Raw genomic sequence first — 17,289 nt, forward strand, 5'->3', positions numbered from 1 at the left:
CTAAAGACACACCTGAGAGCGGTATAAAGCTCTAAAAACACACTTCAGAGTGTATAAAGCTTTAAAGACACACCTCAGAGTGTTATAAAACTCTAAAGACACACCTCAGAACGGTATATAGCTCTAAAGACACACCTCAGAGTGTTATAAAGCTCTAAAGACACACCCTAGAGCGGTATAAAGCTCTAAAGACACACCTCAGAGCGGTATTAAGCTCTTAAGACACACCTCAGAGCGGTATAAAGCTCTAAAGACCAACTTGAGAGTGGTATAAAACTCTAAAGACACACCTCAGAGCGGTATAAAGCTCTAAAGACACACCTCAGAGTGTATAAAGCTCTAAAGACACACTTCAGAGTGTATAAAGCTCTAAAGACACACCTCAGAGTGGTATAAAGCTCTAAAGACACACCTCAGAGTGTATAAAGCTTTAAAGACACACCTCAGAGTGGTGTAAAGCTCTAAAGACACACCTCAGAGCGGTATAAAGCTCTAAAGACACATCTCAGAACGGTATAAAGCTCTAAATACACACCTCAGAGGGGTATAAAGCTCTAAAGACACACCTAAGAGTGTTATAAAGCTCTAAAGACACACCTCAGAGCGGTATATTGCTCTAAAGACACACCTCAGAGTGTATAAAGCTCTAAACACACACCTCAGAGTGGTATAAAGCTCTAAAGACACACTTGAGAGTGGTATAAAGCTTCTAAAAACACACATTAGAGCGGTATAAAGCTCTAAAGACACACCTCAGAGCGGTATAAAGCTCTAAAGACACACCTCAGAGCGGTATTAAGCTCTTAAGACACACCTCAGAGCAGTATAAAGCTCTAAAGACCCACTTGAGAGTGGTATAAAGCTCTAAAGACACACCTCAGAGCGGTATAAAGCTCTAAAGACACACCTCAGAGTGTATAAAGCTCTAAAGACACACCTCAGAGCGGTATAAAGCTCTAAAGACACACCTCAGAGCGGTATAAATCTCTAAAGACACACCTGAGAGCGGTATAAAGCTCTAAAGACACACTTCAGAGTGTTATAAAGCTCTAAAGACACACCTCAGAGCGGTATTAAGCTCTAAAAACACACATTAGAGCGGTATAAAGCTCTAAAGACACACATTAGAGCGGTATAAAGCTCTAAAGACACACTTGAGAGCGGTATAAAGCTCTAAAGACACACTTCAGAGTGTTATAAAGCTCTAAAGACACACCTCAGAGCGGTATAATGCTCTAAAGACAAACCTCAGAGCAGTATTAAGCTCTAAAAACACACATTAGAGCGGTATAAAGCTCTAAAGACCAACTTGAGAGCGGTATAAAGCTCTAAAGACACACCTGAGAGCGGTATAAAGCTCTAAAGACACACCTCAGAGTATTATAAAGCTCTAAAGACACACCTCAGGGCGGTATAATGCTCTAAAGACAAACCTCAGAGCGGTATTAAGCTCTAAAAACACACATTAGAGCGGTGTAAATCTCTAAAGACACACCTGAGAGCGGTATAAAGGTCTAAAGACACACCTGAGAGCGGTATAAAGCTCTAAAGACACACTTCAGAGTGTTATAAAGCTCTAAAGACAAACCTCAGAGCGGTATAATGCTCTAAAGACAAACCTCAGAGCGGTATTAAGCTCTAAAAACACACATTAGAGCGGTACAAAGCTCTAAAGACACACTTGAGAGTGGTATAAAGCTCTAAAAACACACATTAGAGCGGAATAAAGCTCTAAAGACACACCTTAGAGCGGTATAAAGCTCTAAAGACACACCTGAGTGCGGTATAAAGCTCTAAAGACACACCTCAGAGTGTTATAAAGCTCTAAAGACACACCTCAGGGCGGTATAATGCTCTAAAGACAAACCTCAGAGCGGTATTAAGCTCTAAAAACATACATTAGAGCGGTATAAAGCTCTAAAGACACACCTCAGAGCGGTATAAAGCTCTAAAGACACACCTCAGAGCGGTATTAAGCTCTAAATATACACCTCAGAGTGGTATAAAGCTCTAAAGACACACCTCAGAGTGGTATAAAGCTCTAAAGACACACCTCAGAGTGTATAAAGCTCTAAAGACACACCTCAGAGCGGTATTAAGTTCTTAAGACACACCTCAGAGCGGTATAAAGCTCTAAAGACACACCTCAGAGTGTATAAAGCTCTAAAGACACACTTCAGAGTGTAAGAAGCTCTAAAGACACACCTCAGAGTGGTGTAAAGCTCTAAAGACACACCTCAGACCGGTATAAAGCTCTAAAGGCACACATCAGAATGGTATAAAGCTCTAAAGACACACCTCAGAGCGGTATAAAGCTCTAAAGACACACCTCAGAGTGTATAAAGCTCTAAATACACACCTCAGAGGGGTATAAAGCTCTAAAGACACACCTCAGAACGGTATAAAGCTCTAAAGACACACCTGAAAGCGGTATAAAGCTCTAAAAACACACTTCAGAGTGTATAAAGCTTTAAAGACACACCTCAGAGTGTTATAAAGCTCTAAAGACACACCTCAGAACGGTATAAAGCTCTAAAGACACACCTCAGAGTGTTATAAAGCTCTAAAGACACACCTCAGAGCGGTATAAAGCTCTAAAGACACACCTCAGAGCAGTATAAAGCTCTAAAGACACACCTCAGAGCGGTATAAAGCTCTAAAGACACACCTCAGAGCGGTATTAAGCTCTTAAGACACACCTCAGAGCTGTATAAAGCTCTAAAGACCAACTTGAGAGTGGTATAAAACTCTAAAGACACACCTCAGAGCGGTATAAAGCTCTAAAGACACACCTCAGAGTGTATAAAGCTCTAAAGACACACTTCAGAGTGGTATAAAGCTCTAAAGACACACCTCAGAGTGTATAAAGCTTTAAAGACACACCTCAGAGTGGTGTAAAGCTCTAAAGACAAACCTCAGAGTGTATAAAGCTCTAAAGACACACCTCAGAACGGTATAAAGCTCTAAAGACACACCTGAGAGCGGTATAAAGCTCTAAAGATACACCTAAGAGTGTTATAAAGCTCTAAAGACACACCTCAGAGCGGTATATAGCTCTAAAGACACACCTCAGAGTGTATAAAGCTCTAAACACACACCTCAGAGTGGTATAAAGCTCTAAAGACACACCTCAGAGTTGTATAAAGCTCTAAAGACACACCTCAGAGTGTTATAAAGCTCTAAAGACACACCTCAGAGCAGTATAAAGCTCTAAAGACACACCTCAGAGCGGTATAAAGCTCTAAAGACACACCAGAGAGCGGTATAAAGCTCTAAAGACACACCTCAGAGCGGTATAATGCTCTAAAGACAAACCTCAGGGCGGTATTAAGCTCTTAAGACACACCTCAGAGCAGTATAAAGCTCTAAAGACCCACCTCAGAGTGTTATAAAGCTCTAAACACACACCTCAGAGCGGTATAATGCTCTAAAGACAAACCTCAGGGCGGTATTAAGCTCTTAAGACACACCTCAGAGCAGTATAAAGCTCTAAAGACCCACTTGAGAGTGGTATAAAGCTCTAAAGACACACCTCAGAGCGGCATAAAGCTCTAAAGACACACCTCAGAGTGTATAAAGCTCTAAAGACACACCTCAGAGCGGTATAAAGCTCTAAAGACACACCTCAGAGCGGCATAAATCTCTAAAGACACACCTGAGAGCGGTATAAAGCTCTAAAGACACACTTCAGGGTGTTATAAAGCTCTAAAGACACACCTCAGAGCGGTATAATGCTCTAAAGACAAACCTCAGAGCGGTATTAAGCTCTAAAAACACATATTAGAGCGGTATAAAGCTCTAAAGACAAACTTGAGAGTGGTATAAAGCTCTAAAAACACACATTAGAGCGGTATAAAGCTCTAAAGACACACCTTAGAGCGGTATAAAGCTCTAAAGACACACCTGAGAGCGGTATAAAGCTCTAAAGACACACCTCAGAGTGTTATAAAGCTCTAAAGACACACCCCAGGGCGGTATAATGCTCTAAAGACACACATTAGAGCGGTACAAAGCTCTAAAGACACACTTGAGAGTGGTATAAAGCTCTAAAAACACACATTAGAGCGGAATAAAGCTCTAAAGACACACCTTAGAGCGGTATAAAGCTCTAAAGACACACCTGAGTGCGGTATAAAGCTCTAAAGACACACCTCAGAGTGTTATAAAGCTCTAAAGACACACCTCAGGGCGGTATAATGCTCTAAAGACAAACCTCAGAGCGGTATTAAGCTCTAAAAACACACATTAGAGCGGTATAAAGCTCTAAAGACACACCTCAGAGCGGTATAAAGCTCTAAAGACACACCTCAGAGTGGTATTAAGCTCTAAACACACACCTCAGAGTGGTATAAAGCTCTAAAGACACACCTCAGAGTGGTATAAAGCTCTAAAGACACACCTCACAGTGTATAAAGCTCTAAAGACACACCTCAGAGCGGTATAAAGCTCTAAAGACCAACTTGAGAGTGGTATAAAGCTCTAAAGACACACCTCAGAGCGGTATAAAGCTCTAAAGACACACCTCAGAGTGTATAAAGCTCTAAAGACACACTTCAGAGTGTAAGAAGCTCTAAAGACACACCTCAGAGTGGTGTAAAGCTCTAAAGACACACCTCAGACCGGTATAAAGCTCTAAAGGCACACATCAGAATGGTATAAAGCTCTAAAGACACACCTCAGAGTGGTATAAAGCTCTAAAGACACACCTCAGAGTGTATAAAGCTCTAAATACACACCTCAGAGGGGTATAAAGCTCTAAAGACACACCTCAGAACGGTATAAAGCTCTAAAGACACACCTCAGAGCGGTATAAAGCTCTAAAGACACACCTCAGAGTGTAAAAAGCTCTAAATACACACCTCAGAAGGGGTATAAAGCTCTAAAGACACACCTCAGAACGGTATAAAGCTCTAAAGACACACCTGAGAGCGGTATAAAGCTCTAAAAACACACTTCAGAGTGTATAAAGCTTTAAAGACACACCTCAGAGTGTTATAAAGCTCTAAAGACACACCTCAGAACGGTATAAAGCTCTAAAGACACACCTCAGAGTGTTATAAAGCTCTAAAGACACACCTCAGAGCGGTATAAAGCTCTAAAGACATACCTCAGAGCAGTATAAAGCTCTAAAGACACACCTGAGAGTGGTATAAAGCTCTAAAGACACACCTCAGAGTGTTATAAAGCTCTAAAGACACACCTCAGAACGGTATAAAGCTCTAAAGACACACCTCAGAGTGTTATAAAGCTCTAAAGACACACCTCAGAGCGGTATAAAGCTCTAAAGACACACCTCAGAGCAGTATAAAGCTCTAAAGACACACCTCAGAGCGGTATAAAGCTCTAAAGACACACCTCAGAGCGGTATTAAGCTCTTAAGACACACCTCAGAGCGGTATAAAGCTCTAAAGACCAACTTGAGAGTGGTATAAAACTCTAAAGACACACCTCAGAGCGGTATAAAGCTCTAAAGACACACCTCAGAGTGTATAAAGCTCTAAAGACACACTTCAGAGTGGTATAAAGCTCTAAAGACACACCTCAGAGTGTATAAAGCTTTAAAGACACACCTCAGAGTGGTGTAAAGCTCTAAAGACACACCTCAGAGTGTATAAAGCTCTAAAGACACACCTCAGAACGGTATAAAGCTCTAAAGACACACCTGAGAGCGGTATAAAGCTCTAAAGATACACCTAAGAGTGTTATAAAGCTCTAAAGACACACCTCAGAGCGGTATATAGCTCTAAAGACACACCTCAGAGTGTATAAAGCTCTAAACACACACCTCAGAGTGGTATAAAGCTCTAAAGACACACCTCAGAGTTGTATAAAGCTCTAAAGACACACCTCAGAGTGTTATAAAGCTCTAAAGACACACCTCAGAGCAGTATAAAGCTCTAAAGACACACCTCAGAGCGGTATAAAGCTCTAAAGACACACCAGAGAGCGGTATAAAGCTCTAAAGACACACCTCAGAGTGTTATAAAGCTCTAAACACACACCTCAGAGCGGTATAATGCTCTAAAGACAAACCTCAGGGCGGTATTAAGCTCTTAAGACACACCTCAGAGCAGTATAAAGCTCTAAAGACCCACTTGAGAGTGGTATAAAGCTCTAAAGACACACCTCAGAGCGGCATAAAGCTCTAAAGACACACCTCAGAGTGTATAAAGCTCTAAAGACACACCTCAGAGCGGTATAAAGCTCTAAAGACACACCTCAGAGCGGCATAAATCTCTAAAGACACACCTGAGAGCGGTATAAAGCTCTAAAGACCAACTTGAGAGTGGTATAAAACTCTAAAGACACACCTCAGAGCGGTATAAAGCTCTAAAGACACACCTCAGAGTGTATAAAGCTCTAAAGACACACTTCAGAGTGGTATAAAGCTCTAAAGACACACCTCAGAGTGTATAAAGCTTTAAAGACACACCTCAGAGTGGTGTAAAGCTCTAAAGACACACCTCAGAGTGTATAAAGCTCTAAAGACACACCTCAGAACGGTATAAAGCTCTAAAGACACACCTGAGAGCGGTATAAAGCTCTAAAGATACACCTAAGAGTGTTATAAAGCTCTAAAGACACACCTCAGAGCGGTATATAGCTCTAAAGACACACCTCAGAGTGTATAAAGCTCTAAACACACACCTCAGAGTGGTATAAAGCTCTAAAGACACACCTCAGAGTTGTATAAAGCTCTAAAGACACACCTCAGAGTGTTATAAAGCTCTAAAGACACACCTCAGAGCAGTATAAAGCTCTAAAGACACACCTCAGAGCGGTATAAAGCTCTAAAGACACACCAGAGAGCGGTATAAAGCTCTAAAGACACACCTCAGAGTGTTATAAAGCTCTAAACACACACCTCAGAGCGGTATAATGCTCTAAAGACAAACCTCAGGGCGGTATTAAGCTCTTAAGACACACCTCAGAGCAGTATAAAGCTCTAAAGACCCACTTGAGAGTGGTATAAAGCTCTAAAGACACACCTCAGAGCGGCATAAAGCTCTAAAGACACACCTCAGAGTGTATAAAGCTCTAAAGACACACCTCAGAGCGGTATAAAGCTCTAAAGACACACCTCAGAGCGGCATAAATCTCTAAAGACACACCTGAGAGCGGTATAAAGCTCTAAAGACACACTTCAGGGTGTTATAAAGCTCTAAAGACACACCTCAGAGCGGTATAATGCTCTAAAGACAAACATCAGAGCGGTATTAAGCTCTAAAAACACATATTAGAGCGGTATAAAGCTCTAAAGACAAACTTGAGAGTGGTATAAAGCTCTAAAAACACACATTAGAGCGGTATAAAGCTCTAAAGACACACCTTAGAGCGGTATAAAGCTCTAAAGACACACCTGAGAGCGGTATAAAGCTCTAAAGACACACCTCAGAGTGTTATAAAGCTCTAAAGACACACCCCAGGGCGGTATAATGCTCTAAAGACAAACCTCAGAACGGTATAAAGCTCTAAAAACACACATTAGAGCGGTATAAAGCTCTAATGACACACCTCAGAGCGGTATAAAGCTCTAAACACACACCTCAGAGTGTATAAAGCTCTTAAGACACACCTGAGAGTGGTATAAAGCTCTAAAGACCAACTTGAGAGTGGTGTAAAGCTCTAAAGACACACCTCAGAGCGGTATAAAGCTCTAAAGACACACCTCAGAGGGGTATAAAGCTCTAAAGACACACCTCAGAATGGTATAAAGCTCTAAAGACACACCTGAGAGCGGTATAAAGCTCTAAAGATACACATTAGAGCAGTATAAAGCTCTAAAGACACACTTGAGAGTGGTATAAAGCTCTAAAAACACACATTAGAGCGGTATAAAGCTCTAAAGACACACCTCAGAGCGGTATAAAGCTCTAAAGACACACCTCAGAGCAGTATAAAGCTCTAAAGACACACCTCAGAGCGGTATAAAGCTCTAAAGACACACCTCAGAGCGGTATTAAGCTCTTAAGACACACCTCAGAGCAGTATAAAGCTCTAAAGACCCACTTGAGAGTGGTATAAAGCTCTAAAGACACACCTCAGGGCGGTATAATGCTCTAAAGACAAACCTCAGAGCGGTATTAAGCTCTAAAAGCACACATTAGAGCGGTATAAATCTCTAAAGACACACCTGAGAGCGGTATAAAGGTCTAAAGACACACCTGAGAGCGGTATAAAGCTTTAAAGACACACTTCAGAGTGTTATAAAGCTCTAAAGACAAACCTCAGAGCGGTATTAAGCTCTAAAAACACACATTAGAGCAGTATAAAGCTCTAAAGACACACTTGAGAGTGGTATAAAGCTCTAAAAACACACATTAGAGCGGAATAAAGCTCTAAAGACACACCTTAGAGCGGTATAAAGCTCTAAAGACACACCTGAGTGCGGTATAAAGCTCTAAAGACACACCTCAGAGGGTTATAAAGCTCTAAAGACACACCTCAGGGCGGTATAATGCTCTAAAGACAAACCTCAGAGCGGTATTAAGCTCTAAAAACACACATTAGAGCGGTATAAAGCTCTAAAGACACACTTGAGAGTGGTATAAAGCTCTGAAAACACACATTAGAGCGGTATAAAGCTCCAAAGACACACCTCAGAGCGGTATAAAGCTCTAAAGACACACCTCAGAGCGGTATTAAGCTCTAAACACACACCTCAGAGTGGTATAAAGCTCTAAAGACACACCTCAGAGTGGTAAAAAGCTCTAAAGACACACCTCAGAGCGGTATTAAGTTCTTAAGACACACCTCAGAGCGGTATAAAGCTCTAAAGACCAACTTGAGAGTGGTATAAAGCTCTAAAGACACACCTCAGAGTGGTATAAAGCTCTAAAGACACACCTCAGAGTGGTATAAAGCTCTAAAGACACACCTCACAGTGTATAAAGCTCTAAAGACACACCTCAGAGCGGTATTAAGTTCTTAAGACACACCTCAGAGCGGTATAAAGCTCTAAAGACCAACTTGAGAGTGGTATAAAGCTCTAAAGACACACCTCAGAGTGGTATAAAGCTCTAAAGACACACCTCAGAGTGTATAAAGCTTTAAAGATACACCTCAGAGTGGTGTAAAGCTCTAAAGACACACCTCAGAACGGTATAAAGCTCTAAAGACACACCTCAGAGCGGTAAAAAGCTCTAAAGACACACCTCAGAGTGTATAAAGCTCTAAATACACACCTCAGAGGGGTATAAAGCTCTAAAGACACACCTCAGAACGGTATAAAGCTCTAAAGACACACCTGAGAGCGGTATAAAGCTCTAAAGACACATCTCAGAACGGTATAAAGCTCTAAAGACACACCTCAGAGTGTTATAAAGCTCTAAAGACACACCTCAGAGCGGTATAAAGCTCTAAAGACACACCTCAGAACGGTATAAAGCTCTAAAGACACACCTCAGAGTGTATAAAGCTCTAAAGACACACCTCAGAGTTGTATAAAGCTCTAAAGACACACCTCAGAGCGGTATAAAGCTCTAAAGACACACCTTAGCGCGGTATAAAGCTCTAAAGACACACTTGAGAGTGGTATAAAGCTCTAAAGACACACCTCAGAGTGTATAAAGCTTTAAAGACACACCTCAGAGCGGTATAAAGCTCTAAAGACACACCTCAGAGTGTTATAAAGCTCTAAACACACACCTCAGAGCGGTATAAAGCTCTAAAGACACACCTCAGAGCGGTATTAAGCTCTAAAGAGACACTTGAGAGTTGTATAAAGCTCTAAAGACACACCTCAGAGCCGTATAAAGTTCTAAAGACACACCTCAGAGCGGTATAAAGCTCTAAAGACACACCTCAGAACGGTATAAAGCTCTAAAGAAACACCTCAGAGCGGTATAAAGCTCTAAAGACACACCTCAGAGTGGTATAAAGCTCTAAAGACACACCTCAGAGTGTATAAAGCTCTAAAGACACACTTCAGAGCGGTATAAAGCTCTAAAGACACACCTTAGCGCGGTATAAAGCTCTAAAGACACACTTGAGAGTGGTATAAAGCTCTAAAGACACACCTCAGAGTGTATAAAGCTCTTAAGACACACCTGAGAGTGGTATAAAGCTCTAAAGACCAACTTGAGAGTGGTGTAAAGCTCTAAAGACACACCTCAGAGCGGTATAAAGCTCTAAAGACACACCTCAGAGGGGTATAAAGCTCTAAAGACACACCTCAGAATGGTATAAAGCTCTAAAGACACACCTGAGAGCGGTATAAAGCTCTAAAGATACACATTAGAGCAGTATAAAGCTCTAAAGACACACTTGAGAGTGGTATAAAGCTCTAAAAACACACATTAGAGCGGTATAAAGCTCTAAAGACACACCTCAGAGCGGTATAAAGCTCTAAAGACACACCTCAGAGCAGTATAAAGCTCTAAAGACACACCTCAGAGCGGTATTAAGCTCTTAAGACACAACTCAGAGCAGTATAAAGCTCTAAAGACCCACTTGAGAGTGGTATAAAGCTCTAAAGACACACCTCAGGGCGGTATAATGCTCTAAAGACAAACCTCAGAGCGGTATTAAGCTCTAAAAGCACACATTAGAGCGGTATAAATCTCTAAAGACACACCTGAGAGCGGTATAAAGGTCTAAAGACACACCTGAGAGCGGTATAAAGCTTTAAAGACACACTTCAGAGTGTTATAAAGCTCTAAAGACAAACCTCAGAGCGGTATAATGCTCTAAAGACAAACCTCAGAGCGGTATTAAGCTCTAAAAACACACATTAGAGCGGTATAAAGCTCTAAAGACACACTTGAGAGTGGTATAAAGCTCTAAAAACACACATTAGAGCGGAATAAAGCTCTAAAGACACACCTTAGAGCGGTATAAAGCTCTAAAGACACACCTGAGTGCGGTATAAAGCTCTAAAGACACACCTCAGAGTGTTATAAAGCTCTAAAGACACACCTCAGGGCGGTATAATGCTCTAAAGACAAACCTCAGAGCGGTATTAGGCTCTAAAAACACACATTAGAGCGGTATAAAGCTCTAAAGACACACTTAAGAGTGGTATAAAGCTCTAAAAACACACATTAGAGCGGTATAAAGCTCCAAAGACACACCTCAGAGCGGTATAAAGCTCTAAAGACACACCTCAGAGCGGTATTAAGCTCTAAACACACACCTCAGAGTGGTATAAAGCTCTAAAGACACACCTCAGAGTGGTATAAAGCTCTAAAGACACACCTCAGAGCGGTATTAAGTTCTTAAGACACACCTCAGAGCGGTATAAAGCTCTAAAGACCAACTTGAGAGTGGTATAAAGCTCTAAAGACACACCTCAGAGTGGTATAAAGCTCTAAAGACACACCTCAGAGTGGTATAAAGCTCTAAAGACACACCTCAGAGCGGTATTAAGTTCTTAAGACACACCTCAGAGCGGTATAAAGCTCTAAAGACCAACTTGAGAGTGGTATAAAGCTCTAAAGACACACCTCAGAGTGTATAAAGCTCTAAAGACACACTTCAGAGTGTAAAAAGTTCTAAAGACACACCTCAGAGTGGTATAAAGCTCTAAAGACACACCTCAGAGTGTATAAAGCTTTAAAGATACACCTCAGAGTGGTGTAAAGCTCTAAAGACACACCTCAGAACGGTATAAAGCTCTAAAGACACACCTCAGAGCGGTAAAAAGCTCTAAAGACACACCTCAGAGTGTATAAAGCTCTAAAGACACACCTCAGAGCGGTATAAAGCTCTAAAGACACACCTCAGAACGGTATAAAGCTCTAAAGACACACCTCAGAGTGTATAAAGCTCTAAAGACACACCTCAGAGTTGTATAAAGCTCTAAAGACACACCTCAGAGCGGTATAAAGCTCTAAAGACACACCTTAGCGCGGTATAAAGCTCTAAAGACACACTTGAGAGTGGTATAAAGCTCTAAAGACACACCTCAGAGTGTATAAAGCTTTAAAGACACACCTCAGAGCGGTATAAAGCTCTAAAGACACACCTCAGAGTGTTATAAAGCTCTAAACACACACCTCAGAGCTGTATAAAGCTCTAAAGACACACCTCAGAGCGGTATAAAGCTCTAAAGAGACACTTGAGAGTTGTATAAAGCTCTAAAGACACACCTCAGAGCCGTATAAAGTTCTAAAGACACACCTCAGAGCGGTATAAAGCTCTAAAGACACACCTCAGAACGGTATAAAGCTCTAAAGAAACACCTCAGAGCGGTATAAAGCTCTAAAGACACACCTCAGAGTGGTATAAAGCTCTAAAGACACACCTCAGAGTGTATAAAGCTCTAAAGACACACTTCAGAGCGGTATAAAGCTCTAAAGACACATCAGAGAGGTATAAAGCTCTAAAGACACACCTCAGAGCGGTATAAAGCTCTAAAGACACACCTCAGAGCGGTATTAAGCTCTAAACACACACCTCAGAGTGGTATAAAGCTCTAAAGACACACCTCAGAGTGGTATAAAGCTCTAAAGACACACCTCACAGTGTATAAAGCTCTAAAGACACACTTCAGAGTGTAAAAAGCTCTAAAGACACACCTCAGAGCGGTATAAAGCTCTAAAGACACACCTCAGAGCGGTATTAAGCTCTAAACACACACCTCAGAGTGTATAAAGCTTTAAAGATACACCTCAGAGTGGTGTAAAGCTCTAAAGACACACCTCAGAACGGTATAAAGCTCTAAAGACACACCTCAGAGCGGTATAAAGCTCTAAAGACACACCTTAGAGTGTATAAAGCTCTAAATACACACCTCAGAGGGGTATAAAGCTCTAAAGACACACCTCAGAATGGTATAAAGCTCTAAAGACACACCTGAGAGCGGTATAAAGCTCTAAAAACACACTTCAGAGTGTATAAAGCTTTAAAGACACACCTCAGAGTGTTATAAAGCTCTAAAGACACACCTCAGAACGGTATAAAGCTCTAAAGACACACCTCAGAGTGTTATAAAGCTCTAAAGACACACCTCAGAGCGGTATAAAGCTCTAAAGACACACCTCAGAACGGTATAAAGCTCTAAAGACACACCTCAGAGTGTATAAAGCTCTAAAAACACACCTCAGAGTTGTATAAAGCTCTAAAGACACACCTCAGAGTGTTATAAAGCTCTAAAGACACACCTCAGAGCGGTATAAAGCTCTAAAGACACACCTCAGAGCGGTATTAAGCTCTAAAGACACACCTTAGAGCGGTATAAAGCTCTAAAGAGACACTTGAGAGTTGTATAAAGCTCTAAAGACACACCTCAGAGCGGTATAAAGTTATAAAGACACACCTCAGAGCGGTATAAAGCTCTAAAGATACACCTCAGAACGGTATAAAGCTCTAAAGACACACCTCAGAGCGGTATAAAGCTCTAAAGACACACCTCAGAATGGTATAAAGCTCTAAAGACACACCTCAGAGTGTATAAAGCTCTAAAGACACACTTCAGAGCGGTATAAAGCTCTAAAGACACACCTCAGAGTGGTATAAAGCTCTAAAGACACACCGGAGAGTTTATAAAGCTCTAAAGACACACCTCAGAGTTTTATAATGCTCTAAAGACACACCTCAGTGTGGTATAAAGCTCTAAAGACACACCTCCGAGCGGTATAAAGCTCTAAAGACAAAATTTGGAGCGGTATAAAGCTCTAAAGACACACCTCAGAGCGGTATAAAGCTCTAAAGACACACCGCAGAGCGGTATAAAGCTCTAAAGACACACTTGAGAGTGGTATAAAGCTCTAAAGACACACCTCAGAGCGGTATCAAGCTCTAAAGACACACCTCAGAGTGTATAGAGCTCTAAAGACACACCTCAGAGTGGTATAAAGCTCTAAAGACACACCTCAGAGTTGTATAAAGCTCTAAAGACACATCTCAGAGTGGTATAAAGCTCTAAAGACACACCTCAGAGCGGTATAAAGCTCTAAAGACACACCTCAGAGCGGTATAAAGCTCTAAAGACACACCTCAGAGCGGTATTAAGCTCTAAAGACACACCTTAGAGCGGTATAAAGCTCTAAAGACACACTTGAGAGTGGTATAAAGCTCTAAAGACACACCTCAGAGTGTATAAAGCTTTAAAGACACACCGCAGAGCGGTATAAAGCTCTAAAGACACACCTCAGAGTGTTATAAAGCTCTAAAGACACACCTCAGAGCGGTATAAAGCTCTAAAGACACACCTCAGAGCGGTATTAAGCTCTAAAGACACACCTTAAAGCGGTATAAAGCTCTAAAGAGACACTTGAGAGTTGTATAAAGCTCTAAAGACACACCTCAGAGCGGTATAAAGTTCTAAAGACACACCTCAGAGCGGTATAAAGCTCTAAAGACACACCTCAGAACGGTATAAAGCTCTAAAGACACACCTAAGAGCAGTATAAAGCTCTAAAGACACACCTCAGAGTGTATAAAGCTCTAAAGACACACCTCAGAGTGTTATAAAGCTCTAAAGACACACCTCAGAGCGGTATAAAGCTCTAAAGACACACCTCAGAGCGGTATTTAGCTCTAAAGACACACCTTAAAGCGGTATAAAGCTCTAAAGAGACACTTGAGAGTTGTATAAAGCTCTAAAGACACACCTCAGAGCGGTATAAAGTTCTAAAGACACACCTCAGAGCGGTATAAAGCTCTAAAGACACACCTCAGAACGGTATAAAGCTCTAAAGACACACCTAAGAGCAGTATAATGCTCTAAAGACACACCTCAGTGTGGTATAAAGCTCTAAAGACACACCTCCGAGCGGTATAAAGCTCTAAAGACAAACTTTGGAGCGGTATTAAGCTCTAAAGACACACCTCCGAGCGGTATAAAGCTCTAAAGACAAACTTTGGAGCGGTATAAAGCTCTAAAGACACACCGCAGAGCGGTATAAAGCTCTAAAGACACACTTGAGAGTGGTATAAAGCTCTAAAGACACACCTCAGAGTGTATAGAGCTCTAAAGACACAACTCAGAGCGGTATTAAGCTCTAAAGACACACCTTAGAGCGGTATAAAGCTCTAAAGAGACACTTGAGAGTTGTATGAAGCTCTAAAGACACACCTCAGAGCGGTATAAAGCTCTAAAGACACACCTCAGAGTGGTATAAAGCTCTAAAGACACACCTCAGAGTGAATAAAGCTCTAAAGACACACCTCAGAGATGTATAAAGCTCTAAAGACATACCTCAGAGTGGTATATAGCTCTAAAGACACACCTGAGAGTTTATAAAGCTCTAAAGACACACCTCAGAGTGTTATAATGCTCTAAAGACACACCTCAGTGTTGTATAAAGCTCTAAAGACACACCTCCGAGCGGTATAAAGCTCTAAAGACAAACTTTGGAGCGGTATAAAGCTCTAAAGACACACCTCAGAGCAGTATAAAGCTCTAAAGACACACCTCAGAGCGGTATAAAGCTCTAAAGACACACCTCAGAATAGTATAAAGCTCTAAAGGCACACCTCAGAGTGGTATAAAGCTCTAAAGACACACCTCAGAGCAGTATAAAGCTCTAAAGACACACCTCAGAGCGTTATAAAGCTCTAAAGACACACCTGAGAGTGGTATAAAGCTCTAATGACACACCTCAGAGTTTTATAAAGCTCTAAAGACACACCTCAGAGCAGTATAAAGCTCTAAAGACACACCGCAGAGCGGTATAAAGCTCTAAAGACACACCTCAGAGCGGTATAAAGCTCTAAAGACACACCTCAGAGCAGTATAAAGCTCTAAAGACACACCTTAGAGTGGTATAAAGCTCTAACGACACACCTCAGAGTGGTATAAAGCTCTAACGACACACATCAGAGTGTATAAAGCTCTAAAGACACACCTCAGAGTGTTATAAAGCTCTAAAGACTCACCTCAGAGTGGTATTAAGCTCTAAAGACTTCAGCTTATCTATCTAAGCTTTTCAGCCTAGATCAGAGCGTTGCTGGTGTGATCTAAAATATGATACTCAAGGGAACATACTGAGAGTCATGTGGTGCCGGGGGTTCCTGTACAGGGTTAGTGTAAGAAACATCTGTGCAGAGTACGGGCTGGAGACCCCAAGGACAAGGTGGAAACACCTCCAAAGGTGGTGGAGAACGACCGAGCCAAGGTCCTCTGGGACTTCCAGATACAGACAGACAGAATGGTAATGGAGAACCAACCGGACATAGTGGTGGTGGATAAATTGCAGAGGAAAGCCGTGGTGATTGACGTGGCAACACCAAGTGATGGCAACATTAGGAAAAAGGAACATGAGAAACTGGAGAAATACCAATGGCTCAGAGAAGAGCTGGAGAAGGCCTGGGGCGTGAAGGTGAAAGTGGTGCCCGTGGTCATCCGAGCACTCAGGGCAGTGACCCTCAAACTATCTATCTCTATCTATATAGATAGAGATAGATATATATGATAAATAGATATTTAAAGTCAGAACTGCCTTAAAATGATCTAGAACAAAACTAAAATGAAATGTTTGCAGTGCACTTTTCCTCTCCTTGGCTCCTCTGTCCTAAACATGTTCCTGCTCCACTGTTTCCTAGGCTAAGGATGAACTGAACGAAACACCTGAGCGCAGAGGGGCCTCTCTGAAGGAGCTGCGGGGCCTGATGCGTGAGCGAGCCGAAGGGGATGAGCTCTGCAGACTGCTCCTGGACAAACTCGGAGACAAACCGGACGCTCTGCTGCTGCGCTTCCTTCGGGCCCGCAAGTTTGATGTGTCCCGGGCCTACGAGCTCATGAAGGGTGAGGACTTTTGACATTGGTACTTGAATATGCTGTGTATTTGTAGTGATGCTTGTACGATGCCTGGTTTTGATACTGGTACAAGGAGAATACCTGGTTTTCAAAAAGGCTGGTTGCATATCTCTTGGTTGAGTCTTTCTGCAAACCCTGAGCAAAACCCACATTTTTCTTTTTCAATCCAATATTAAGGAACAGGAAAATCTGAAAAAGACACCGAAAGGAAATAAAACTTTGACAGCTCGACAGACTAAGTTTATACTGTATATTGCAACCTCTGAGAAAAACTAGCTTCCTATGCTAATGCTAATATTGAGCTGAGAGCTGAATCTTTGCAAGAGGAAAACAAAACCGTAAAGAGCAAATTTCTTAAAGTTGAATCTAGATCCTGCTGAAACTGAGAGTCATGGCCGAGGGCGAGGAAGCGGGAGAAGACGTCTTATCTGGAACTAGAGTCACTGTGCCTAACTTTCCATTCGAGAAAGTGCACAGAGCCCGGCTAATGCAGTCTAAACCGCCAAGACAAAGAGCAGGCTTTGGGGGCTGCAAGGACAAAAGGAGACGTCCAGTTCGGAGACAAGAGAATTGACTTCATTCCGATC

The 17,289-nt window shown here is 41.9% G+C and overlaps 1 protein-coding gene across 1 annotated transcript in view; it reads left to right on the plus strand.

The window, feature by feature from the left end:
- Positions 1-17,289, plus strand: part of LOC140381018 (retinaldehyde-binding protein 1-like) — a 117,963-nt gene that overhangs the window by 77,899 nt on the left and 22,775 nt on the right. Inside the window, exon 4 of the mRNA XM_072465026.1 lies at positions 16,489-16,690. Within this exon, the coding sequence (XP_072321127.1) occupies positions 16,489-16,690 (202 nt within the window). The remainder of the gene's footprint in view (positions 1-16,488; positions 16,691-17,289) is intronic.

This window comes from Eucyclogobius newberryi, unplaced genomic scaffold (assembly GCF_026437365.1).
Source record: "Eucyclogobius newberryi isolate DKJ021-1_F unplaced genomic scaffold, fEucNew1.0.hap1 SCAF_5, whole genome shotgun sequence".
Lineage (NCBI taxonomy): Eukaryota > Metazoa > Chordata > Actinopteri > Gobiiformes > Gobiidae > Eucyclogobius > Eucyclogobius newberryi.